The sequence below is a fragment of the Cicer arietinum genome, chromosome 6 (assembly GCF_000331145.2).
Source record: "Cicer arietinum cultivar CDC Frontier isolate Library 1 chromosome 6, Cicar.CDCFrontier_v2.0, whole genome shotgun sequence".
In the NCBI taxonomy this organism is placed as follows: Eukaryota; Viridiplantae; Streptophyta; class Magnoliopsida; order Fabales; family Fabaceae; genus Cicer; species Cicer arietinum.
In genome coordinates this window covers 64,602,605-64,630,369 of record NC_021165.2, presented here as the reverse complement: position 1 = coordinate 64,630,369, position 27,765 = coordinate 64,602,605, and the positions used below count along the sequence as shown (strand labels likewise).

The following is a 27,765-nucleotide window of genomic DNA, read 5'->3' as shown; positions in this document are numbered from 1 at the left end:
TGTCAGCAACTTCGTTCCATAAAATCAACTACATATTACACCATAGAGATTCCATTTCCTTATTCCATATCATCATCGTTTACATTGAGATAATAATACTATTTTTTTAAAATAAATAATTTTCATATTGTTTATAAAAAAGACTAAAAATAAGAGCTTTTGTATATTCTCTGCACCGTTATGGGTGTGGATTCTATTCGAGATTCATGTATTCTACATCACTCTACTACACCTTATTATTTACATGGCACGATTTGTTAGTTTTTAAATAAGTAAATAATCACAATAACATTAAGAGTAAAAGTAAAAGTCTAGATAGTAAAGTCGCACCTTTAAAGAATAAAAAAGATTAAGAAAATAAACATCCACTAATTTATATATTCATAACATAATACTACGATCTAATAATAATAATAAATTTTTAAATTGGTATTCCCATGTGATATCAACAATATTGGTTAATTTAATTAATTGCATCACAACTCTTTCTTAAAGATCACAACATTTTAAATAAAAATAAAACAGAAGAAGAAAGACTCTAGTGACTCACTGACTACTCTCTTTAGCACTTGTTTTTTCCCCTGTCTCATGGAATCACCAGTAGACCACCATCATCATTATCATCATTCATCACCATGTTGAATTGAATTGAATTGAATGAAATTAATTCCTCTGACAAAGTGACACTACCTCACATCACTCACATGATCAAGCAAGCATTAGGATTCTCATCACTAAACATTTGTGGTGGTTGTGAATGCATATGCATATGTAACAGCTCTTCGTAGACTTGTGGATAGTTATACCCTTCAACACGAACATATTCATTACCATGACCAAAGGGTGGTTGAACCGAATATTCTATTATTTTAACTTCTCCTCCTTCATTGTTATCGTTATTAGCACCCCCTTCTCCACCACCACCACCACCACCACCACCCTTGTTCTTGTTTTTCTTCTTCCCACCTCCTCCTTCACCTCCTTCACCTCCTTCTTTGTCTTTCTTTGAAGGGACAATCTCAACCTTTCTCTTAAACTTCTCTGTTAAATTCTCAACCAATGCTTTCACATCCATTGTACCCTTCACAGTCACCGTTTCCTTCTCTTTGTCTATTGCTATTTCAAGTACCCCTGCATCATCAAAATCATATTAATATAGGACAAAACTATAATTTTCACAACTAATTAAATTTTCTCATATATATAATTTTCTCAATATTTGTTATAGAAAAAAAAATTAAGGGAAGAAAACTAAGAAATATAAAAAACATAAGATGAAATTTAGCTATGTTTTGTCATAATAAAATTGTGCCCACACCAAATTTGCCAAAAAAATAAAATAAAATAAAATTGACCTTTGGTTTTCGACACCATCTTGCCAATCTTGTCACAACATCCTTGGCAGTGTAGTGACATCTTCAATACAGCCGTAGAAACCGTCTGTTACATAAAACAAAAACTAAATTAGAAAATAATTAACAATTAACAAATAAATTAAAAGTAAAAACAAATCACCGAACAATTTAATAGAAACAAAAAAATAAATAAATAAATAAAATAAAATAAAATAACCTCTTTGTCTTTGTTTTTTTTGTCGTCGGTTTTCTTGTCATCAGAAATTTTGTTTGATTCATTTTCCTTGTTCTCCTTCTCCTTTCCCTTCTTGGGTTGTGGAGAAATAAGTTCAACATTTTTCTTTGTCTTCTCCGCTAGGTTGTCCCTCAATTTTGTGGGGTCCACATTTCCGGTGACGGTTACCTTTCCAGTCTCGCTCTCTGCTTTCACCGTCTCCACGCCTTCAAACACACACACAAATATTTGTAAAAATTCAAATATTGAAAAAACAGAGAGAAACAGAGTTCGATTATTGTGTTGTGAGAACAAATAAAAAAGAAACCTTTGATAGAATGAAGGTGTTTGATGATTTTGGAAGCGCAACCGTCGCAATGCATAGCAACTTTCAAGACCGTTGTGTTGTTGTTGTTGTTCTCTTCTTTCTTTCCTCCATTGTTATTGTTGTTGTTATTGTCGTCATTGCTGTTGTTGTCGTCATTGTTATTGTTATTGTTATTGTAATTGTTATTGTTGTTGTTGTTGTTTTTGTGATTGTGATTGTTGTTTTCTGCATTTCCCTTATTCTTCTTCTTTTTCTGTAAAATAAAATAAAAAAAAGGTTAAGGTTAACATTTAATTATGACAATAGAAGAAATAAAACGAAATGGAGAGAGTGAGAGGGGTATTACCGCCATTAAAGAAGAAAAGAATGAGTGTGGGTTTGGAATTGGAGAATAGAGGCTGTGTGTTGCGTAACTGAAGTAAGAAAATTAATTAGGAGTAACAATTAGAAGTAATGCCAGTGTATAAATAGTGGGAAGACACCAACGTGTTGTGCGTATGAAATCGGATATAGTGTAGTCAATAAATCCTGCATTTATGTGGTCAAACGACTCGTAACTGTCGGATTTAAATCATAAGGTTTAAAGATACAGATTTTAATTTTTGTTTTATAATTATTAAGAATATTCAATTTAGACATAAATCATCCAATTTTAATTAAATCGTCAATGATCTTATTATGTTAATGCGTAGATTTCTTGTAGGGAGTTTTGGATCCTTGTGTGTATAATATGTTGTGTAGAAAGTTAAAGAATCTATGTATAAAAGATGTGGGTGAAGTCAAATCGGTCTTTATAAAATTAATTTCCTTATAAATATATGATTTTATATATGATTTTTAACACATCTTTTTTTTTAAATAGTAATTTAGTTGTAGCTGGTGTTAGGAAAAAACAAAAAATAATTAGTTAGAACTATGCGGACTATTTTTCCTCTACCTGTGTAGATAAATAGCCACAAATTCCGCATAACAAAAATAATTGCAGAAAATTAAATATGGGACAAACACACTTTTTGATGGCAGAGTCTTCTTAATAACAAAAAATAACATCTATTAACAATAAAAACCTTATAACAAATTCTAGTGGTTATGCCAAAGTAACTCTCAAAGAGAACTATATATTAAAATAATAAATCAACAATAAGAACTTTATAACAAATTCTAGTGGTTATGCCAAAGTAACTCTCAAAGAGAACTATATATTAAAATAACAAACTTAGAGTAGGAATGACATACTAAATTTGTCGAATGGAACAAGTTTCTGTTACCACCGTCGAAACCAAACCCTTATTTTTCTTCTCTCACAACCGTTCTCTTTCTTCATTCATCACATCTAAAATAGGGATTTTAAATCCTTTTTATTTCCTTCAAATGGGCTTAGCTCTATAATATTTTTTTCTTTTATTTATTTTATTTCAATAATAATAATACTAATAAAACTAGTGGGTTTCACTTGAGGAGTGAGTTCACCTAACCGTTGGCGATCTAACTCAACTCAGTATAAAATCGACTTTAATATTATTTTAGAATTTAAGTTGATCATGATTCAATTTCTACAAAATCACATTATTAAATTATTTAATATATAATTCTTAACATTTTATATATTATAATTTATATATATATATATATATATATATATATATATATATTCGTATATCAAATAGAGAATATGTTACGAGAAATATTAGGAGATTTTCTTTTTTAAAATATAAGAGAAAAAATTCATTTTTTTTTGAAATTATAAGAGGAATAATTAATTATGGGATACATGTGTTTCTTCCATACCGTAAACCAATTCGTTGTGTCTTAGATATAAATTCTATAGATAACATATAAATAATATTATATATATAATAGTATATAACATGAAACTATATACATATATCATTAAATGGAGACAGTATTTTGTAAATAGATAATTATCTTGACTAGGTTGACTATTTCTTTAGTTTTCGATCGACCCAAAAGAATAAAAGAAACATCTTCTTTTTTAATTTCATATTTTATTATAATAAAATATGAAATTTTTTATTTCAAGTATTTGTTTCAAATAATTTGTTTAACAAAAAAATAATTTGTTTCAATTAATTTGTTTGATTTGTTTCATATAAGAAATAATTGATTTACTTTAATAAAATAATTCCATTAATTTTTTAATCTAATATTTATATTTATTTATAATAGATAATTTGTTTAACAAGAAAATAATTTGTTTCAATTAATTTGTTTGATTTGTTTCATATAAGAAATAGTTGATTTACTTCAATAAAATAATTCCATTAATTTTTTATTCTAATATTTATATTTATTTATAATAAAAAAATTGTTTGAATATTTTCGAATATCAAAAATATATAAATATAGAAAATATAAAAATAGATTCTATATAGAATGGTTTTTTATTAACTATAAGTATAATTAACTATAAGTATAGTAATTAATATATATATATATATATATATATATATATATATAAATAGAAACAATAAATATAGTGATAATTTGATATTTTGTCGCCATATTAAATAGTATAGAGTAGATAAAATAGAATATATTTATTCGTCTTTCCAAAAGAAAAGAGAATTTATTATAACATTATACTATGACATTATTTGATTTGATTTTGTTTTTTTTAGAGAATTTCTTTTTTAAAATATAAGAGAAAAGATTCATTTTTTTTAAAATTATAAGAGGAATAATTAATTATGGGACGTTCACTAAAAAAAAATCCTTTTGTAGCGAATCATTTATTAAGAAAAATAAATGATACTCTAGTTTAAATCTTCTGCACAATATTTATCTCTATACTCTAATTTAAATCTTCTGCACAATATTTATCTCTATACTCTAATTTTTATCTCTCCTTAATCTTTTTAAAGAAAAATATTGAAGTTAAAAATAAAAAAAAAAAAGGAAAAAAGAAATAGTGAGAGAGATAGAAAGTGAAGAAAGTGTAGAAAAAAAATATCATTGGAGATATTTTTATTGTGAGGTAAGTAATTAGTGGTTAGAAAAAACTCTCGATCTACCTTGATAATTTTTCTAGTTTTCTTGTTTCCTCTTTCATTAGATCGAAAGCACCTTTATTGAATATTTTATTATTCTATATTTTGTTTCTTTTGATTTGACCAAAGAGCAAGAAACTTCTTGCCTCTTGTTGCTAGGTAAAAATGAGTGTGTGTGTCTACTCACCTACCGTCAACTTTCAATTGGATTGGGCCTCTCTTGTTTTCTTTGGTTTATATGTAAACAAGCCCAATCTTTCTACCATTTGCTTTTGATTACTTTATAAAAGTAGATATTATTTAAATAAATCAGATAACATATTCAAATTTAAAATATAGGAAAAAATTAAATGTGGTTGATATAAACTGCTAAATAATTTTTAAAATCAACTACATAATGAAAAAGAAATCCATGAACGAAGAATTATTTTACAATATAGAGACTGCTGTTATGATGTAACTTGTTGATGTTTCAAATACGAATTTCCTATTTTATAGTTTAATCGCAGTTAAATAATTTAAAATTAAAAAAAATCTTTCGCGTATACTATATCATTTATTTTATAGTTTTGAATTTTTAAAAAAATCTGAGTTTATTTTTATCAATTTTAATTTTAGTTTTATGTTCTTCTCAAGTTCAACCGTCTATTATATTCATGTAAATAATTGAATTTATTTTTCACAATAAAAAAATTAATAGCCAGCAAAAAATAAGTGTGCATTTTCCTCTTAAGCAAATTAAACCTCATTCCCCATTAAAAAATAGCACATCTCAATCATCACCACGTTAGGCCAACTAATGATTATTGTTTTATAAATATATAAGATACATTTTTTTTTTCTTTGAGTTATTTTTATATTTTATTTTGGTTGTTTAATTTTTTTCTTCTCATTTTAGTTTAGATAGAATTAAAAAAATTCTCACGTTTGTAATTTAAGAGACTAATATATTTTTAATATTTATAAATTAGAAAACTAAAATTGAACAAAAAAATTAAAGGGTGTAAAGTAATTAAATTTATAATTTAAAAGACAAAAGAAAAAGAAATAAAATAAAAGATAAAAATGAAATCTAAAAACAATTAATGGGAGCAAAATGTAATTTAAGCTAAATAGTAATAATAAACAAGTTTTTCTGGGCTTAAACCTATGGCTTTATCGACCCAGTTGTATATATAAATTATAAAACATAACAATTCACTTCTTAAAATTACGAAAATTTATAAAATCAATATAAATTTATAAAATTTTATACTAACAAATTACTAAGAGTGATCATTCAAATCCAATTAATTTCACTCAAAACCAATATCTATAGCTCCTATTACACCTAATTTAACTTAGTTATGCCATGATTATTTGTTGTAGAAAATACTTCAACTTCGACAATTTAATTAAAATATCAAATAATGTTCAATTTGAGTAAAATACCATTTGTTGAAAATCTTAAGATCTTTAATTTATAACTAAATTTTATTTTTTTATGATAAGTTTCCAATTAGTTCTGTTTATTAAAAGAAGACATGAAAGTAAAAAAATAGGACAAGCAAATATTACTTAACTTGTAAGTTGTAAGTTGTAATCCGAATTTCTCCTACTATAGTAAAAGGAAATCAATGATTTCAAAGCTTAATTTGAAAATAATTTTGTCTAGTTTCTAATGATTTGAAAATCATTGATATACGATCTATGTGGTGAAAGTTATGGGCATTATATTGACATTGTGCCATACATATTTAAATAATTACACTTCCACCTTTTATCAATTTCACTCATACCAATCATCTATCCCTGCATATAAAAATCCACCCTTGCATATAAAAATCCATTCATATTATAATTCTACTCAACATTTCTTTTGTATAACTACATCAAAATTAAATGAGATTGTTTATTCCAAAAATACATACAAGTATCAAATTAAATAGAAACTAGTCATTCCATATATTTTTCAAAATCAAGACTCATTTTCTTCGTTCAATGCCCAAAAAATCATAATTTTACCTAACATGAAAAAGAAGGAAATGAATGGATTAACTTTAATTAAACACTAAATTCATTAAATACCCTAAACACACCTTAGAGAGGATTTTTGCGTGGAGATTATGTGTTACCTTAGTTTTCAATAATAGAAGATTACTCCTACCTTCCTCTTCTCCCCTTGAACCCTATCTTAGTTTCAAATTATTTTTCTCCAAGATGCTTCAATCTCTATTGTAAAATCTTCATTCATGATTAAGTATTCAACTCCATATTGCAAAATGGGCTACTTGGGAATATGGGCTTATAATGTTCTTTAGTCTCTCTAATTCTATCTTAAATCCTTTAATACTAACCCAACCAAATTATAACATAATAGTAAATATTTTTACTCTAAACTTAAACAAGTTATCCTACTTATAATTTATAATTATATATACAATATAATCTAGTGAAAATAACACAACTACTTACTTTTAAATAATATACCTAACGACTAATAATGATAGTAATAATGATCATAGTAATTATTATGTTGTTACACTAATAATACACATACATTTCACAAGTCAATGACAATTTACCAAACCAAAACTTGAATCCTAAATCCTAACAACAATATTAATTTGTTCTACATATGACCATATCGACACCAACTAAATTAAATATTGACAAGTCATATATAATAATCAAAGAGTGTTGAATTTGATGATATAGTCTTTATAAAACTCTGACTCAATATATAATATTGACCAAGCATGTCCTTCTAAAAAATTTCAACAAAAACATAAACTACAAAATAAAATGCCATAACAAGATGAAAAATCAAAACACCACACTAAGACGAGACAAAATGTCACACTTGATGATCAAATCACCAACAAAATGACAAAAAGAAAATTAAATTTGTGTGAAAATTATTTATATTAAAAGAAAGATAAACAAATTGAAAAAAGTGAATCTAGGTTAAAATGTGACTTTAAATCACTCATCTCCAACTATTGAAAAACAAAAAGACGACTTAGAAAAAGAGAAAAAAAGTGAGCGGTTCTAGATTTCTCTCGAAACAAATCGCCACCTCAACTTTTTAGTTTATGTGTCGAATTTGAAGTTGAAGATGAAAATTGATAGGTTTTTCTATTTTTTAATTATTTTATCAGTCAATTAATTATTTTAAGTTTTAATTTAATAATTAAATTAATAAATAAATTATTATTGAATTATAATTTTAAAAAGTATATCATTATTTACTAAAATTATATCCAAGTCACATTAGGTATCTGGGAGGGTGTACTAAAGAAAACGCAGGGTGTGAATAGTAGCAAGCGCATTAAATTTTGGGCCAGCCCAATGTTGTATGAATACCGATAATCTTGTCCCTCCGCTCACTAGCGAGTTGGCACTGTGCTTCTCTCTCACCGATACTCAAAGGTATGTTAATCTCTCTTTCTTAAATGGCAGCTTCCTCTACTTTACACTTCCTTTCTCGTCTCCGCTTCATTTCTAAACCCCAATCTTTCCCTCTTCCATCACCTTATTCAATCCCATTCAATTTCTCTTTCATCCCCAAATCAAAGGTTCCGAATCATCGCTTTTCAATTCATCATTCCTCTTAATTACGTTCATCTCTATTTTTCTCAATATACCTTTTCATTTGCAGAAACCGCATCGATTTCGATTTTTCTCGATGGCTGCTTCGGAATCGAAGGAATCACCGGCTAACAACCCCGGTCTTCATACGACTATTGATGAAGCTACTAAGGGTTACTTTATGCAACAAACTGTGAGTTTTTTTTTTGTGCATTTATATTTGAAATTCCACTAATTATGGTTTGCGTGTTTTTGAATTTATATAGTTTTGTTTTTATTGCAGATGTTTAGAATTAAAGACCCCAAAGTTAGCCTTGATTTTTATTCTCGCGTTTTGGGCATGTCGTAAGTCTTTATTTTTTCAGAAACAACAATGCTTTCTTTCTTTTTTTCCGTCTAAATATGAATTTGATGTATAATTACCACCAGAAACTCACAACAATTAGGAGATCCTGGGACATTATTGGGAAATAAATAAACTGAGTCTAATGACAATCAGAACAACACTCTCCAAAGCAAATATTTAAACTACATCTCACAATACTTTAATACAAGAGTATAGAAGAAAAGAATAAGATACAAGCTTAAAGTGGTGCGAATTGTAATGAAAAAATGAAAAACCAGAGGTAGGCATGGCAACGGGGCGGAGCGGGGGCAGATTTTGCCTCCTCTACCGTGCATCCTACTAATCCGGAAAAACAGATTTTGTCTCCTACATCCCCGCAACTGACTAATCGGAGAAAACCCGCACAGTCCCGTTCATAACGAGTGTGAAATTTTGGCTCCGTCACCAATCCAACACAACTGAATTCGGGTTTCCATGCACTCGCACCCATTCATATATATATATATAAAATTATAACTTTAAAAAGCATATTTATTATAATTAAAATAATAACATTAAAAAATATTTTCTATAAAGATAAGATTATAATTTTTAATATTTTAAAAAATATTAAGTATATTTAATATGTATGTATATAAATTTAAAAATTATAATAATATTACTTGTGGGTTCGAGTGCGGGTGGATATCACCACTCCAAACCTGTCCCTGCTGCCCTCGAATTTTAATTTTGAGGTAAATCCGCACCCACACCCAATCAAAACGAGTTTTCCCTGCTCAAATCAAGACGGATTCGGGTGGATACCCGCATATACGGGTTATGTTGCCATCCCTGTCCAGAGCCATATATATAGCCAACTCCCTCTTCCTTTATAATTTCAAGAAATGTGATACTCTTTCAAATTCTCAATTTCAACCTAACTTAACACACATGATGTCATTGATATAAAAGATATGGGACACATATTAAAATAATGCGAGTTAAATATTTATGATTGATGCTTAAAAATATAGGACAAATATTTATGAGTGATAAATATAAAAAAATTACAAGACAAATTTTTCATTGATACATAAAAAACAACATGACAAATATGTCATTGATGAATATTTATATATAATGCATAAAAATATAACGATATATATATATATATATATATATATATATATATATATATAATACATCACGAGATAAACATTTTTTTGATACATAAAGAAAAACAAGAGACAAATGTTTTCCACTGGTACATAAAAAAACACGAGATAAATATTTGTTATTAATTAAAGATTACGTAAGAGATTTATCCATACAAAATTTCTTTTTTAGTGCTTACAAAAAAACTTACATTTTTCATTTCTTATTTATCATTGTTAAAAAAAAAAAAGAGACAAATATTAAAATGATGCTAGATAGATATTTCTAATCGATACTTAAAAAACATAGGACATATAAAAAATCACAAAACAAATTTTTCATTAATACATAACAAACCACGTGACAAATATCTGTCATTATGAATATTTATAAATCATACATAAAAAACACCAAATAAATATTTGCAAGTGATATATATATATATATATATATATTTTTGTGTGTGTGTAGGGAGCATATCAAATGAGGGGAGTTTTACGATGAGAGGGTTAAATCTTGACCACAACCATACATGGATGGTCATGATTAAGATTTCTTATAATCTTGGTCATCCATGTATGGTTGCGCTCGTTTGATATACTCCCTATATATATAAAAAAGATCACGGGATAAATATGTTTTTTATACATAAAAAAAACACGAGAAAAATATGTCACAAATAAATATTAAAAAACGACACAAATATTTCTCACTGGTAAATACAAAAATACGAAATAAATATTTGTTATTAATAAATATAAAAAATACAGGATAAATATTTATCACTGTTACATAAAAGAATTTTTTAAAGTCTCAGTGAGACATAGATAAAATACCAGTGACGTGTTACTCGTGCTATTGCATGGGTTTCTTGCTAGCTGTAATGAAAAACGAGAGCCATATATATATATAGCTTTGAGCTCCCTCTTCATTTATAATTACAAGCAATGTGATACTTTTTCAAATCCTCAATTTCACTTAAACTTAACCTACATGATGTCATACCTAACAATATCGGCATTTTCAGTTGAACTAGGACTTAAAGGCACAATGCTTTCCACTTTGTATAAAAACGAAAAAAACAATGCTTTCTACTGAACTACTAATATTGTGTCTATTTTAGCGCCTAACCGCTTATATTATGGAGTATTTTTTTGGTTGTCACAACCATAAATCCAAATCATTTGACACATACAAAAAAATTGTTGTTTCCTCTCCACATTGTTCCATTTGTATGTGTGTCTAAATAATTTAAATTTGTAGTTGTGACCATGCAAACATTACTCTATAATATGTTGCATTTACCCGATTTTATATACTCATGAATGTTGTATGACTAGGTAGAAATGTAAGTGTCCGTTTAGTTACTTCTGGTAAACATTAGAGAAGACAATATGGAAGTTTTGAATATACATTTTAAAAATAGATCAAATATTTTGAAAATTTTCAAAATATTGGTATTGGTGTTTCTAGAGATATATGTGGACCATTGTTATTGTTATGGAGTGAAGATGAAATGCTTGTTAATAAAGATGCATTTTTGGAAAAAATGTAAATAATTTTTTGACATTTTCATTGTTTCTAGAATGTAGGCAATTGTTGATTTCAAATGTCTCTCACTTTATTTGTTACAATTAAAATTAACACAAATTTTAGAAAATGAAACTAGAAAATATATTCGCAAAGTGAATGGGCCTTAAACAATTTGTTTTAAATTTGCTGTTTCTGTTGATACTTGACATTGCTATCACTCTGAATGCTGATGGCAGTTTGTTGGTTTGTTTAGTTTGCTTAAGAGATTGGATTTTCCTGAGATGAAGTTCAGCTTATACTTTATGGGGTATGAGGTACGGCTTTTATTGTTATTTGCTCGTGAAAATTTAGTTTTATGAAGTGGATTACTAGATTTGCAATATGCATACGGCCATATGCACTGTGCTTGCAATATTAAAGCAATGCTTAAATGAAATATCAACCATGTTCATATATGATATATAAAATGAACTCCCGAGTAGTTTAATTTTCATGGATATGCTCTTAAACTTTTTCTTGCATCTTTTCTTGTTCAGGATACAACAGAAGCTCCAAGTAACCCTGTGGATAGAACAGTTTGGACCTTTGCTCAAAAGGCTACAATTGAATTGACCCAGTAAGGAATATAAATTTTGCATACATGTTTATCTTTGTGCCTCTTATCTGACAATAAAGTAATGTACAGTAATTGGGGCACTGAAAGTGATCCAGAGTTCAAAGGGTACCACAATGGCAATTCTGATCCTCGTGGCTTTGGTAAGTGATATCTCATTTTGATTTATATAGACTTCACGCCTAAAGCCCTGGTCATTTTTTTAATTGATGGCATTGTTATTAGGATATTTTGATTCATGATTCGGATCTTGTGGTTCGATGCGAGTTAATATTAATTAGCCAATGATTTGTATCATACGATGAAGCACAAATGACTTCTAATCATGTGATTCTTGGATGTTTGATTTGTATCATCTGATATGAATTCCTGATTTGTTTTGCCTATTCTTTCCTACTTTTCTTTTACCAATTCTAATCAAAGACGTTGAAAAATAAAACAAAATTAAATGTTTAAAGGAAAAAACTGAAGGGGCAGTACTAAATACACCTTATTTCATTTTTCACTGCTCTGTTTTCGTAAGTTTGAGATACGGGCTTTATAATCAATCAGCCACTTCCTTATACACGTGCTTTACACAATTACTAAGACTACACACTTTATTTGGGTATACCTGTACTCTTTTTTCATTTTGTTTATTTATGATATATAGTCTCTTTAGGCTTATGGTTAACTTGTTGTCTATTCCTAAATTTATAATTACGACATCAAGCACTACATCATTTATATAATTTATTTCAACCATTTTTCACAATTCATAAGTTAGTTTGGTGATTCATGATTTGAATTGTGAATTTGTGGTTTTGTAATTATGTTTTCTGGTTACCCTTCAAGTCTGTTATCTTGAAAAATTGCTGACTATTATTCTCCCCTTCAAATATAGTTGGAGTTTAGGTCCTTATTTGATGCTGTGGGAGCACACGGTTCATAAAATATGTTTAGTTGTGAATACCTTTTGTTAAAAAATTTCTCATACACCGTGACACAATGTGTGTATGATTCCTTTAAAAGTGAAACTGTCAAAAGAAGCATTGGTTTCTAAATTGGTGAATTTAGTAAGCCATGCCTTTTGAAATGTTTGTAGTAAAAAGAACTGTCAAAATTTTTAATGGGAAGCATTTCCGGAGTTGGGTTTGGTATGCGCGTTACTGAAACTGATCTTTTTTAATCTCAGTTGCATTTAAACCATTATTTCAAAAAATTGACCTACTAAGATCCTCATCACTATTATTAGTGAGATATCATTCTTTTTATTAAAGTTTTTTATACAATACCCTATAAATACTGGTAGACTTAAGTTATAAACTTATCCATTTCACTCTGGTGACCTAGTTTTCATTTCATTAAGATGTCATATTTTTTACTGCTATTTACTTTCTATATTTTCTACTATTAGTTTTATGTCTCACATGGATGTAGTATTTTTTTTCTCTCCCAGTTATTTACTGATATATTTATGCCGTATTGGGATAAACAGATAATGGAATTCTAATAGTAAGCTGTCATTCTGTTTACAGGACACATTGGCATAACTGTTGATGACACCTACAAAGCATGTGAAAGATTTCAGAATCTTGGAGTCGAGTTTGTTAAGAAACCAGATGATGGTAACATTTTTTTTTAATTTCACTCTAGAAATTCCAATATACTATGCTATGAGTATGAATATATATAATTTCCATTTCTTAATGTTATGGATGCTGTGTTTGAGGTTCGCTGTACAGTATATATACATGGGTTTGAATTAGATAGGCTAAGTTTTTTATATGGCTTAATTGTTGTCATACATATCTGATTTGCGTGGGTTAGAGTTAGGAGCAGTGTTCTTTGGTAAACGTTAAGCACTTAATGAATAAGTGCTCATCATATAAATCCTTATCTATCATCTATTTTTATAATCAAAGAGCATGGTTCAACTGTTTTTATATAAATTGTAAATTGTTTTCATAAGTGCTATCATGGAGAGCTTACTAAAACAAGTTGAAAACATAGACATGCCGTAAGCTATTTTCATAAGTTCTCTAAAATACTTACACAAGTGCTTATATTATAAGAGAAGTTCTAATAAGCTCTTTTAGACGCACCCTAGATATAATTCTCCTAACTCTAATGAGTCCTTTGATCTTCACCACCTTGGTAAGAAAAAACCTTTCCCTTCAGAGCAATGCAGGGAGAAGAATGTTTATTTAAAGATTAAACTATGAAGCGCAAATACAGGTGCAGTCTAAGACATAGTAACTCTGGTAGGTTGTCTAGTTAAATAACATAATTATAACGCTGTCACAGACTCACAATTCAGTTCAAGTTCAATCAACAACGAAAATTGAGCATGATACAATAGCAACCCTTTCTGGCAGTCTGGCTCTCAATTGTTGGCTGCTATTTTTGAGAAAGTAACTTGTGGTGTACAAATGTTAAGTGTTCATATCAAATGTCTGAATTCTCCCGATGCTTCAAGTTCAAACTTAAATTTTCAAGTTTCTTTTTTGCAGGGAAAATGAAAGGGATTGCATTTATTAAGGATCCCGATGGTTACTGGATTGAACTCTTTGACCGGAAAACAATTGGAAATGTAACAGAAGGTAATGCTTGAGATAAAACCTTCAGGTAGACACCATGGTATCCAATTCTCTTGTCTTATTTACTTATTCATGTTTAGCGCCCTGTATGTAATTTTGTCCTTACATTATATTCTCTCATATAAAGTTTTGGATGGTGTAAAATTTGTGTTTATTTGGACGTATAAATGCAAAGTTATGTTGGAGGTGAGAAAAGTTTCTCCCATTATTTTGACAGTACATCTCTGTTAGTATTTTTTTTGATACAGCTCGTTTTAATTTCATGGTATTCTAAGATTCGACAACATGCAACCAAACTGATATGGATTTTAATGAAGATTATGGCATACAGTCCAAATAAATTGATTGGAAACAAACCAAATCAAACTAAATTGAGTAGAAACCCAACAACCAAACAAATAAAGTTTTAAAGCGTACACAAATACTCTTTTGGGTACCATTACCTCGTGAATGGTAAAAATTTAGTTTGGGAGCATATTTGGGTCTTGGTTAAAAGATTAATTCAGCTGTTTAAATTGATTCTGGCTGAAGCTTCTGGATCTGGTTGAATCGATTCTAATCCAAGTGAGATGTGATTTATCTACTTTACCCTCAAAAGATTGTTACGCTGTCTTTTTAAAGAAATAGTTATGGTTGCATTTCTACTTATGGTGATTTACAGTACCTTCTTTCTCTCGGTTAGACGAGACTCATTTACGTTTCTTATAAAAAAGAGCCCATGTTCTCTTTCTTCATTCTCTGGGATAGAGAAGACCTATGAAGAATTGGGCTCAACGGCCCTTTTGTTAGATAATAAAGGAGATTTTTCCTTATTCAGTGACCAATCTAAATATGTAAATATTAATTTGAATTTTTTTAGAGAATGTTATTTCATTACATTACATATCCAACAAGCTGTTTCTTGAAGTTTTAGAAAAATATTCTCAATGTAAGGTTTCTAACAATTTTCAGAGTTTACTGTTTTAACTCTTTTACAGAATAAACAATACTATTTGTTTTTTTTCAAAAGAAGTTACCACATCCACAATGATGGGTATCATCTATTTAGCATCAAGCTAAATATGCACTTTAATTGTGGTGTAAAAAACTGTAATGTTTATATAAAACCGTCAAGTAAATTATATTAAAACATGAATATTGTTGAAAGATAATGATATAGTTGTTTGTAGTATTCATTAAATAGGAAAAATTAGGTGTGAGTTGATGAAATTAGATATTAACGTTAAAAAATTATAAATGAATGATGAACAGTGTAGGATCCATTTAGACATCCAAATGAGGGTGCTCCATTGTGTGTGGTGTTAATTATTGCTAGTTTGTTTTAGAAACTATAATTAGGGATTTTTGGTGGTATGTGTGGCATAATTATGGGTAGCAAAATGGGTCAACCTGATCTTCTTTTGATCTGCTCTACCATTGACTTGTCTAAAATATGGGAGGATCAACTTATATAGGTGGATTAAAACTTCTATTTGGTCCTGCCTTTTAAAAAGTTGGTGGGTCAGCGAATTACCTCTAATAATATAAAATTTTAGACAAATTAAATATATTAGTTTTTAGATGCATCTGTCATATCAAAATATAAAAATATTAAAATATTAAAATTAATCTATTAAAATTTAATGTAATCGAATATTTATTGTATAAATAGAAAATTCTAAGTTCATTTAGTTGCAAAGAAAATATGTAATTGATTGAAGAAAAAATAATCATATCATGAATAATAGAAAATTGAGAAAGAAAAAAAAAAGAGACTTTTTAAATTGGTTCGATGTTCCAATCTGTCTTACACTATATTATTAATAGGTTTGACGAAACAAATCAACCTTAATAATAAAATCTAAAATCTCAATATATCTCATTAAAATAATAAATTTAATAGATTGATTAGTCGTGTTTAACTCATTTTACCTCCCTAAATATAATTGTCACCTGAGTTTAAACTATTAGTAAGAGGAACACAAACAACAACATAGTGTGTATATATATTTTTAATTTAATATGATCTCTTTTTAATACACCTCCAAACAAATATTAGCACTAATTTAAAAAATAATAATTTATTTAAAAATAAGTTAAATAACATCCGTAGTTTTTTAACTTAATTTCAGTTAATATTTTAATTATTTATATTTTTTTATTTGGTCTTTTATTTTAATTTTAAATGATAATTTAATTTTTTATGTTTTAAATTATCAACAACGTCTTTTTTTGTTGTAAAAATTTAAAATAATTATAAAAGATTTCAAATAAAATTTATAAAATTAATTATTATCATCGATATAATGCAAATTTCATCAAATTTATAACTAAAATCTTTAAATAAATTCAAATTTTCATCTATAACAACATCAAATAAAAAATAAAAAATAAGTTTATTTGAAAATTTGAGTTACGAATTTGATGAAATTTTTATTATATTAAAGAATATAATTAATTTTATGAGTTTTGTTTAAAAATTTTGATAAATGATACTATTGTTGATATTTTAAAATATAAAATATCAAATTGTCATTTAAAATTAAAATAATTGATCAAATCGAGAAGAAAAAAAAATGACTAAAACATTAACTGAAATTAAATTAAGAGACCACGCGTGCAATTTAGTCAAGAAAATATTAATAAGTATCTTAAAAACATTTCTTAAAAACCTAAATATAAAAATAAAATTTTAGTAGGTGTATCTAATATTTTTAAAATTATAAAAATAATTTTATTTTACTTAAAAGTTTTTTTTTTCTTTAACAAATGCTGTAAAAAACATTTGTTAGCCTAACCCATTGTTTAAAACAAAAAATTGCACGAACTTTGTTCTGAAACATTACTCTTACAGAATGTGCATAACAGTTTTTTTTTGATGTGCAGTGTGAGTACAGACTGTAAAATTGTCTTCTCCGGTATAGTAGTAGGAAGAGACAAGATTTTGAGAGGTGCAACCAGTCCCAAGAAATTACTCATGATTATGACTAGTTCAAAACGAATTGGAGCCTTTTACTCTATTTATAATTAAAAGTCAATCCAACAGCAAACTTGTGACATCTTGTCACTAGCTAAGAGGATATAATCCAAGAGAGAATATTTGTATTTAGGACAAATATTTAGTATATATTTTATTTAAATACATTTCTGGTTGTCTCTAAAATATGGTTTTAAACATATGCTTTTTAGGAGAAAAAGTTTGATAATTATTAGATAAGTCCTTGGTTTAATTATTATTTTTTAATTATGTTTTCTCTTCAATTATTTTGATGTATTAATTTAATATAAATTAGATATATTAATTTTTATTGATTAAATGTTTATTTAATTATTTTTAACAAAAAGATTAGAAGGAGTATTAGTTAATTATAAGTTGACTCTATATTTATTATGATTTTAGTTAACTTTGTATAAAAGTTAGGAGTTATTCTCTTTATATATAATATCTCATTTGTAATTATTTTTTTTATTATTTTTTTCTTTAATCAATAAATGAAATTACTCACAAAATTTGCATACTAGTTTTGTAATAATAATCTCATTGAAGAGATATTTTAGTCAACAATTGAAGGTATATCTAAAGATACAATTGTTCTTACGTTCTCTTAATTTAATTTTATATAATATTTTAGTATTTTATTTTTATTTATTTTTTTATTCGAGTTATAAATTTGATGAAATTTATATAAAAATGATAATTAATTTAATGAGTTTTATTTAAAAAATTTGATGATTTTTTTGTAAAAAAAAGAATGACATTATTAATATTTTAAAACATAAAATATTAAATTATTTACTTAAAATTAAATAAAAGATAGAAAAATAAAATAAAATAAAGAACCGAAATATTATTTAAAATTAAGTTAAGGTACCGTATGAATAATTATACTTATATTAAAATATATAATGAATTTTATATAATTCTTTTGATAAAACTTTCTGATTTTCATATAATGCATAGTTAATACAAAATAAAATTGAAAATTTCTGAATATTGTATCATTAATATTAATTAGTCTGTTGATAAAAAGACAATAATTTGATCTTTTCTTTATGTGTGTAGTTTTGTAATGTTGCTTTCGTAATATTATATAGAAAATAGGTAGGTATGCAGGTAACAAATGAGAGAGCTTCTAGACTTTTCTACAAGTAATTAAGTCGCAAGCTATGAAACTTTTGCACTAAGAAACAAATGAAACGACTAATTTGTCAAATTGTGTTTGGTTTGCTTTTTTACCAATGCGTATGACAACTTAGTATAATTAATTTATTAATTATCTTAACGAATAGTTCAATTGTTTTCAGTTTAATCGGATGACTTTTTATTTTCCAGTAATTCTGTTTTTCTCATTCAACGGATCATAATGTCCAAAATAATAAAATAAAGTTGTAAAAAACAAAGAGTAAAATAAAGTTGTAAAAAAATAAAATAAAGTAAAGGTAGCTCACACGACGATGACGTGGCGAGGATCTATATATAGGTCACAGACAATGGTCAATCAGAGTTCAACAGCTGGACAGTTAAGACCTAAAACAACAGTTTCATAGGCCAATTTAGGTGACAATAACGATATCTTAGTGATATATCTGTTCTTTTAGAACATATTACTCTATTATTAGTATATAACAACACATCAGGGTTGAATATAGGCTTAATTACATAGAAAATTGGAATTTTTCTGTCAAGAGTAACCGTTGGCTGTGGTCAAATTTGAAGGATATATATAAATCTTATCTAATTTTATATTTACGCTATATGTAATATATTAACTCTTATATATAAAAGAGATGTTTAGTTAATTTATTTAACAAAATTTTGAATTTAAATTTAAAATAAAATATTTAATTTAATAATATTTATATTTATCGATTGGATTAAATCTTAGAAACCGTTTCTATCTATATTAATAACTTATCAGTTTTTATTTTAAATAAGTTTTTAAAACTTACATACTTTGTTGTAATTTTAAAAAAAAAAAAATTTGATTATTTTCATAGAAAACAAACCACTATAAATAATATTTCTACTTAGTATTTAATTTCATATATTTAAATGTATTAAATCATCTCGTTATTTTTTCTTTTATTTATTTTTTTCTACAGAAAGTATGGGTGTTCAAAAAAACTAAAAACTTAATAAAACTGCCAAACTCAACTGAACCGAATTGGTTTTGAACTGAATTGATTTATAAAAATTGAGAACCGAACGTTTTTTTTAAAACTAGAATTGAACCGAACTGCTTTATCAGTTTTAAAAACTAAATCGAATCGATTTTTATTTTAAAAAACTTGAACCGAATTTGTTTTTTAGAAGTAATTAGAAATAATTAGGTAAAATTTGACCTATATAAACAAAAATACTAAGTTGAACTAGTTCAGTTCGGTTCAAAATAATAAACCAGTTTACCGGTTTATAAAATAGTTCAAATCATGTTTTTGTTCTGAAAATTGATTCGATTCAATTTTTTCAAAAGAAAATCAGTTTGATTCAATTTTCAAACGGTTTTAATTTAAAATTAGACTTTACTCACCTTAATAGAAGTCTATATCTCGTAAAATATATTGTTTTATTTAATTTAACTTTAACTTTAACTTTAATTAAAAATTATAAGATTAACAATTATAACTTAAAACTCTCATATACTTATATATAAAAATAACAAAATAGATCAACCCGTTTTGTTTAAATTATTTCGCCATCAATCCATCTAACGAAGGAACAGAATAGACTAACTTTAATAGTTAAATTAAAATCTCACTTACTACGTCTCTAGATGGATTTGCGATTTAACCCGTCAAAACACATATATATTATAGCGTTAACCTAACATCGTAATTATACAAAAAGTGAATAATATCAATATTTTTATTTGCACCACCATTACCATAAACGAAGTAACAACAACATAAACAATAAACATATATCCACTTGCACACCAACCCAAACGATTCATGTCTAGATAATACTGTTACATATATTATCTACAAGATTTAGTGACAGTTTATTTATTTTTTGTCACAAATATAGATTACTATTTTTAATATGTTTTAGTTATGGATTAATTGAAGAAATTGTATATCCTTTAACGTTTCGACGGATTCGACATGTGTTGCCACACTAATTCTATAGAAGACCAAAACACAATCTTCCAATAAGTTCAATAAAATTTAAGGAAATGAACAATGGCAGATTTGGGGGTTTGGAGCACGAGAGGAAAAATATATCAAATATTTTAAAACTATAAGAAACTTTGATACTACATTTGCATTCAAAATTTTAAGATATTAGATAATGAATTATCTTTCTTATATTTCTAATATTTGATTCATCTATAGTTATTGTGAGATTAATCACTCATAATTGCATCTAATAATCTCTCATCTAAGGTGAGTCTAATACATTCTAATACACCAAGATACACTCTCCCTTTTCCACAATGCAAAACCAAGCTTTGATTGGAGAGTTCATGATAGAGAGCAACAATTGACCAAATGTTGAAGAACACAAAATATTGTTACCATATTTCTTCCAATTAAGACATTGCATATATAAGTTATATATCTTATATTAATCATTTAATTCTTTCATAATATATGATTATCCACTCCCACTTGACAGTATTTAAAAAACATTTGAAATTTTAATGATAATCGACTATAATTTTCAAAAGTATAGATTAACAATCCTCTTGATTTTTATGATTGATACAACGACTCAATTAATCAAGATATTGTATCAACCTTTAAAACAAATAAAAGCATTAATTTATATATAAAAAATGTCATTAATTATCGATAAAATTTTAGATGGTTTATTAATATTAATTAATGGTTTACCATCTATTAAAGTTAGAATACTAAAATGTTTTTGATTTGAAAATTGAGAATGAAGCGCAAAGTCTGACAGAAAACCTGGATATCATATTAATGCAATTCTTTTAGATTGGTTTCCCAATGGGGATTCCACTACGCCACACAACACGTTATTATAAAATGAGTTGCATCATCCTTCTTTTGTCGCTTCAACAAACTCATTGTGTTCCTCTTTTGTTTTGTACTCTACTCCCAATCCCCAATGCCTTTTAAACAAATCAATTATATTGTCAATCTTGAACACAACGTACATGATATCATATAAAATTAAATTAACTCTCTTATTTTGAGTTCAATTGTCAATAATTAAAAAGTTAAGTTAAATATTAAACATATAAAATGGTAATTTATATAATTTAATATCTTAAAATTTTAATCTAAGATAGGATGTTAAAATCTGTTACAGATCTTAAAATATTTATTCATCCTTGGTATTGCGTCTTCGTACTCTCCACCATTTTATAGATAATAATATGTTTTTATTGATGTTCCAAAATGCATAATAAGCAATTTTCTATATCCACTATCAATCTGTATATGGGGTAATTTCTTTACATTATCTTTTACAAAGTTCTCAAATCTCAATATAAGATTACTGATAGAGTACTAATTAAGGAAAATTATACCGCATTTGTCGGTTAAATTAATGTGTAATTTATTCTTAATTTTACATTTATATACATTAATATATAAAATTTGACACGTTTGATGTATTCTGAATGTACACAACTAATATTTTGTATAATTAATTATAAAAAAAATCAAATATCTTTTAATAACATGTCAGCCACAACTCATATATGGTGTAATTTTTTATTGATAATATATATAAATTTTATTTTTAATTTTAAGATATATAATATAAGATGTTCATACTATATAGTTTAATTAGTAAAAACAAAATTAAAATTTTAAAAAAGCATTAATAACTACTTCTTTCGTCTCAAAATAATTGAGTCATTTAATCATTTTATGTATATTAAAAAAATATATAAATAAAAAAGAGAAATATTCTTTTATCAAATTATTCTCATTAAATATTAATATATTGTCAATATTATAAATATATAATAAAAGATAATACGTTGAAATTAATATGAATAATATTATTTAAAAAATAAAAAAAAATGTAAATTTTGAAGAGGTAATACTAATAAACAAAACTTAAAATCACTTTGAAACATTTTTTTCTTTATTTTTTATTTTTTTATTATTTTAACTGGAAACATTATTTTATGTTACAAGAAGAAGGTGTATTTGTCAACAAAAATGGCATATGTTTCTTAGAAAGACATATATTTCATGGTATTTGCCGCCTTATAGTCATCGCACTAATTTAAAGAGACTTGTTCAAATTAAATGACTAGTAATAGTAGTTTATTAATTTGGTAATAATTTTTAATTAACTTTACATCAAATCGAGTCCTATACTTCCACACTAGACAACAAAATTTCACTTGCATCGTATTCGTAGCTTTCATTTTGTTGGCCATACATATCATGTTTTCAACAGTATATTAATTAATGTTAAGAAAAGTGAGATTTGTTGTCAACGAGTTTCTATTTTCACTCATATGTTGCTGCTACTTTGAAAAAGATTCTTCAATGGAGTGCTTAACTCAATAATGCAGTTTCTGACAAATAATGAAACAGATCACAAATTCTCATATTAAATAAATAAATTATATATTATAACATGTACAGATAAGATAAAGATCAACATATAACAAATAAGAACTAATTAATCATCACGACTAAGCTACATGCATGTGATAATTTCTATATAAATTAATAATATACAATCAATCGCTTTAGATCTTAAAAAAAAATATTCTCATATTCCTTATTTTTAAAATTAATATTATCTCAATCCATATTCCATTAGTTAATTTTGTTATTAATTAAACAAAGCGATTACATTTTAATAAATAATTTAATATTTTGAAGTAACTAAAAATAAATTTTAACAATTTTGTTTAAATATTATTAATTTTTTTAAAAGATCTTATCTTAAAATTGATCTTAAACTTTTTAATTATTAATTGTTCTTAGTATTGAAACTTGCAAGGAGAAGATACTTACAAAAAATCTAACATCATCATTTATAATCACTACCAATAAGATATACACAAAATATAAATTAATGAAACTTTACCATAAGAAATGTTTCATCAAATTAATAAAAACCCAAAAATCTCTCAAAGTCTTTCTTTATGAATAAATCTCTCAAAGTCTCTCTCTGATTTCACTTCTAGTGAGTTGCATCATTTGAAATCAGTAGTGGTAGTAATACATACCATTCTCTTCTATCTTATGAATTTCATCAACATTGAAACCTTTGTTGTTGCTACAAATCAATTGCTTAATATCTTCAAGACCATAATCTAGTAAAGGAGTTAATGTTTGACTTTGACCATTAGTGTATCCAACTCCACTTGATTTTTCTTCATATTGGTTAATATTTTCACCACCATTATTACAACTAATCATAAAGTTATTGTTGTAATCATCAAATCCATTACTAGACATGTGATGATAACCAATATTTTCTTCTTGCTTGATTTCCTTGCCATGGCTAAGAGTGCAACTTCCATCGGATGAACTACAACTTCCTTCACTTCCAAACATAAACATGTTGTCTTTGATAGGGTAATTATATTGCATTGGATTATTAACACTAATCATTGAGTACTCTTGGTTTTGGTAAAAAGGAGTGAAACTTGTGTTTGCATAGTTATTATTATTATTTGAAGGAAGTGAAATTGGTTCAAGATTTGTGAAGGGTATTGGAGTGTGACTAAAGTAGTCTAATGAAAATAAATGAGAAGAATTAGGAGGTGGAAATGGTGATTTTCTTTGATGTGATATAGGAAGTTGCAAACCCATGAGTTTTTTCTTCAACTTTGTGTTCCAATAGTTCTTGATATCATTGTCGGTCCTACCTGGCAATTGAGCAGCTATAACTGACCACCTACAAATTAATATAAAAAAAATATGATTATGGTCATGGAAGCTAATTAGGTTTCCACTCACAATTTTGTCAAAAAATAAATAAAAAATTCCACTCACAAGACAAACAAACATAATGTCTTAAATTATTAATCACAAAAAGAAATAGTGAAAAAAATTTAGAGATAAAAAAAATGTAAAATTTATATTTAATTCTATCACTAAATATTCGAGACATCTATGATTAATTTTTTTTATCTTAAATTTTTATATTTATTTTAACTTTTTCTAGTAGTGTAATTTGGATTTAAACTAGACACGCAAGTTCAAATATTTTATGAAGTTTTTTTTTAGATTATTTCTATTTTAGTCCTATTTCTTTAATCATTTTACCTCTTTTAGTTAGAAAGATAGAGACTTTATTGGTAATTTGGTATTTTAGGACTAACATATGTTGTTTATAATTAATTTGTACTTTGTAATTATTAAAAGGGGATAAAAAAAGATGGATATATAAATATAGATAATAATGAATTTGAGATTAGATTGGTCAGAACAAAAAGTGTTGAAAAAATTGTAAAAGTACTTGCATTAAAATGGTACTAAAAGTGTACCTGCTTCCAATATTAACATAGAGGCTGCAAATTATTCTATCTTCCTCATCAGAAAAATCTCCATGCTTAATGTTTGGCCTAAGATAGTTAAGCCATCTCAATCTACAACTTTTTCCACATCTTTTGAGACCTAAAAAATATATATAATATTTACTTTGAGATCTCACACAAATGAAAGCATTTTTCAAGAAATAATCATAATAATAAGTTGATCTTAATTACCAGCTTTATTAGGAAGAGAAATCCAATTCCCACCAGTGCCATGTTTCTCTATATACTCTTTAAGCTTTGAGTCTTCTTCTGGTGACCATGGACCTCTCTTGACACTTGTTTTGTCACAACATGGAGCTCTTCCCATCTCTCTCTCTTTCTCTTTCTCTTTCTCTCTCTTGCAACAAATCTCAAATTGTATTTGATGTTCCAAATTCTCACTTTGGTGTGTAGTGCTAGTGCCTTATAAATAAACCTGGATTTGGAAAGTAGAATTATTATTATTATTATTATCATTATTATTGTTATTATATATATATTATTTCAATGAGAGAGAGAGAGAGAGAGGGAAAAAGATACATAAGTCAAATGAAAGGAACAAAACAAAAGATGTAATATTTAATTTGCAAGAAGGGTACTCAAGGTCAGAGAGAACACTCTCATCTTCAACGTTGGAGACTTGCAAGACATATAGTATATGAAAGAATAAAGACTGTTCACATTTCTTTATGGTGTGGGTATTTCAATTTTAATATTATGGATGTGAGAAATAGAAAAAGAAGATAGAAAAGTGAAAAAAATAATAAATATCGAAGACACAAATTAATGCCACGTTAAAAAAGAGTGCAATGATATATATAATTATACATCAATTAATAAATATCAATATTATTAAACTTCACAATTATTAGGAAAATATAAGTCATTTTAGTTAAAAAAATGATTTTTTATGTCATTTTATAATATAATTTAAATATATTTTTTGTATTTTATATTTTAATTTAAAATTCGTTTTGGTTGTTTTTTTATTAAATTTATTTTATATAAATGGATGAATGTTAATTCTTTTTCCAATAACTTTTATATTGATGTTTAATTATATATCATCTATAAAATTAAGTCTGCAATTTTTACAAATTAAGTAAAAATGAAGATACAAAGAACAATAATAAATTACCTTCATTTTAAAGAATATCTTGTAAAGCTTGTAAGGATATTTTTAATGTGTAAATTTATTATTTGATTGAATGAAAGATACAATAATATGTTTTTTTTGAAAGAATATTGTAAAAAGAAATTGTTGAGAGTAGTTGGAAGGGATACCCATAATCAGCTACTATTATAGTTTTTGTTGTGGTGAAAAAAAAGGATAACATTATCCATTATAAAAATTAAATGATAAAAATAAATATAAAAAATAAATGGTTAAATAAATTTGTAGTTTTTATTAAATTTTGAAATTTTATTTTTAATTTCTATAAAAAAATTATATTTTTTTCGTTTTTACAAAACTATTATGAAATATTTTTAATCTATGTTAGAACATCAACATATATTATCTAAATAATTTTTTTGTATAAATATTTATAACATTATAAAAAATGTCTCCAAAAAAAATAAACTACAAATTCAATATATAAATCTATATTTTAAAGAATTTTGTTATTGAATATATGATATTTAAAAATATAATATTTAATTCATTCTAAGTTAGAAAAATTTAAGTTTATGCGAATGAATTTTTAATAATATTTTAAATATTCTTGTAAAATATTATTTTAAAACTTAAAAGTTGAAGGATGTTTCGTTTCACCTAAAACTTAAAGATGTGATTTTTGTATAGAAAATAAAAACTAAAATTTTAAAATTTTATAAAGATAAAAACTTGTTTAATTTAAAAAATAAAAAACAAAAATGAATTTTAGATAAAAAATAAAATATAACAAGTATATTAATTATTATTGGTTGTTTTCTGTTACACCACTGATGTTTATCCCTCTTATTCAATTATTGTAATTTCTACGTCTCATATGTTAATAAAAACTAATTTTGTAAATGAAATACTTTTTATAATTGAAGGGAGTAATAATTCTTTTTTCTATATAAATTTAATTATATTTATTAAATTGAATTATTTGCTAAAATAACATATTTTAGAATGAAGTGAATAATTTTGTAAAGATTAATTAAATATAATTTAAAAATTATATGATATATGAATTTATTCACTCAGGTCACACATTATATAATAAATAAATTGTGATCATATTTTTTTTATGAGAATTATTAATAATTGTTTAAGATATTTTTTTAAAATTGAGATATAAAAAAATTATAAATGTTAGGTAATTTAAATTTTAAAATCAAAATTTATTATTTGTTTTTGACTTATTTAAGAATTACTTTTAGAATAAGACATTTGTTAATATGATTAAGCGGTATAAAAATATATTTTCTTCGACGTTTTAATTTTAAAAAGAAAAAAATAGTATCCAATGTCTTTAATACAGAAAGAAAGACAACACAGCAGGACTATGAATTGATGGGTACAGCTACCAGAATTGTGACACTTTCCAAACACTATGACGATTGGCCTAGCATTCTTCTGCTTACTTTATTACTGATTATTATTATTATTATTATTATTATTATTATTATTATTATTATTATTATTATTAT

General features: G+C 25.9%; 3 protein-coding genes across 4 annotated transcripts; 1 reads left to right on the top strand and 2 right to left on the bottom strand.

The window, feature by feature from the left end:
- Nucleotides 1-349: 349 nt before the first annotated feature.
- LOC101505360 (heavy metal-associated isoprenylated plant protein 3-like) lies at nt 350-2,396 on the bottom strand. Its single transcript, XM_004505997.4, has 5 exons — nt 2,244-2,396; nt 1,898-2,150; nt 1,573-1,796; nt 1,356-1,440; nt 350-1,131 (listed from the first exon to the last, which is right to left on the bottom strand). The coding sequence occupies exons 1-5, from the start codon at nt 2,247-2,249 to the stop codon at nt 701-703; spliced, it is 999 nt and encodes a 332-aa protein (XP_004506054.1). The 5' UTR covers nt 2,250-2,396; the 3' UTR covers nt 350-700.
- A 5,872-nt stretch (nt 2,397-8,268) lies between these two features.
- LOC101505694 (lactoylglutathione lyase) lies at nt 8,269-14,899 on the top strand. 2 transcript variants are annotated; one of them, NM_001364775.1, is made up of 8 exons: nt 8,269-8,316; nt 8,546-8,668; nt 8,759-8,820; nt 11,742-11,802; nt 12,025-12,104; nt 12,174-12,244; nt 13,619-13,708; nt 14,594-14,871. In NM_001364775.1, exons 2-8 carry the CDS (start codon nt 8,573-8,575, stop codon nt 14,692-14,694), a joined length of 561 nt encoding a protein of 186 aa, NP_001351704.1. In that variant the 5' UTR covers nt 8,269-8,316; nt 8,546-8,572; the 3' UTR covers nt 14,695-14,871. The 2 variants fall into 2 exon arrangements, with proteins under 2 accessions (NP_001351704.1, XP_004506055.1); XM_004505998.4 differs by having other exon boundaries at nt 8,284-8,462; nt 14,594-14,899.
- An 8,708-nt stretch (nt 14,900-23,607) lies between these two features.
- On the bottom strand, nt 23,608-25,563 carry LOC101506220 (transcription factor RAX1-like). The gene is made up of 3 exons (XM_004506000.4): nt 25,318-25,563; nt 25,096-25,225; nt 23,608-24,503 (listed from the first exon to the last, which is right to left on the bottom strand). Exons 1-3 carry the CDS (start codon nt 25,451-25,453, stop codon nt 23,807-23,809), a joined length of 963 nt encoding a protein of 320 aa, XP_004506057.1. The 5' UTR covers nt 25,454-25,563; the 3' UTR covers nt 23,608-23,806.
- Between the last annotated feature and the right edge of the window lie 2,202 nt (nt 25,564-27,765).

Bases quoted from the DNA above. Each gene is read 5' to 3' on its own strand.
- LOC101505360 (XM_004505997.4), bottom strand. The intron at 1,441-1,572 runs GTTATTTTATTT...TTTATGTAACAG, and splicing joins AAAAAAACAAAGACAAAGAG to ACGGTTTCTACGGCTGTATT. The intron at 1,132-1,355 runs GTCAATTTTATT...TTGATGATGCAG, and splicing joins GATGGTGTCGAAAACCAAAG to GGGTACTTGAAATAGCAATA.
- LOC101505694 (XM_004505998.4), top strand. From the start codon at position 8,340: ATGGCAGCTTCCTCTACTTTACACTTCCTTTCTCGTCTCCGCTTCATT. The intron at 8,669-8,758 runs GTGAGTTTTTTT...TTTTTATTGCAG, and splicing joins GTTACTTTATGCAACAAACT to ATGTTTAGAATTAAAGACCC. The intron at 12,105-12,173 runs GTAAGGAATATA...AGTAATGTACAG, and splicing joins GCTACAATTGAATTGACCCA to TAATTGGGGCACTGAAAGTG.
- LOC101506220 (XM_004506000.4), bottom strand. From the start codon at position 25,453: ATGGGAAGAGCTCCATGTTGTGACAAAACAAGTGTCAAGAGAGGTCCA. The intron at 25,226-25,317 runs GTAATTAAGATC...TATATTTTTTAG, and splicing joins TTCTCTTCCTAATAAAGCTG to GTCTCAAAAGATGTGGAAAA. The intron at 24,504-25,095 runs GTACACTTTTAG...ATTAATTTGTAG, and splicing joins TATGTTAATATTGGAAGCAG to GTGGTCAGTTATAGCTGCTC.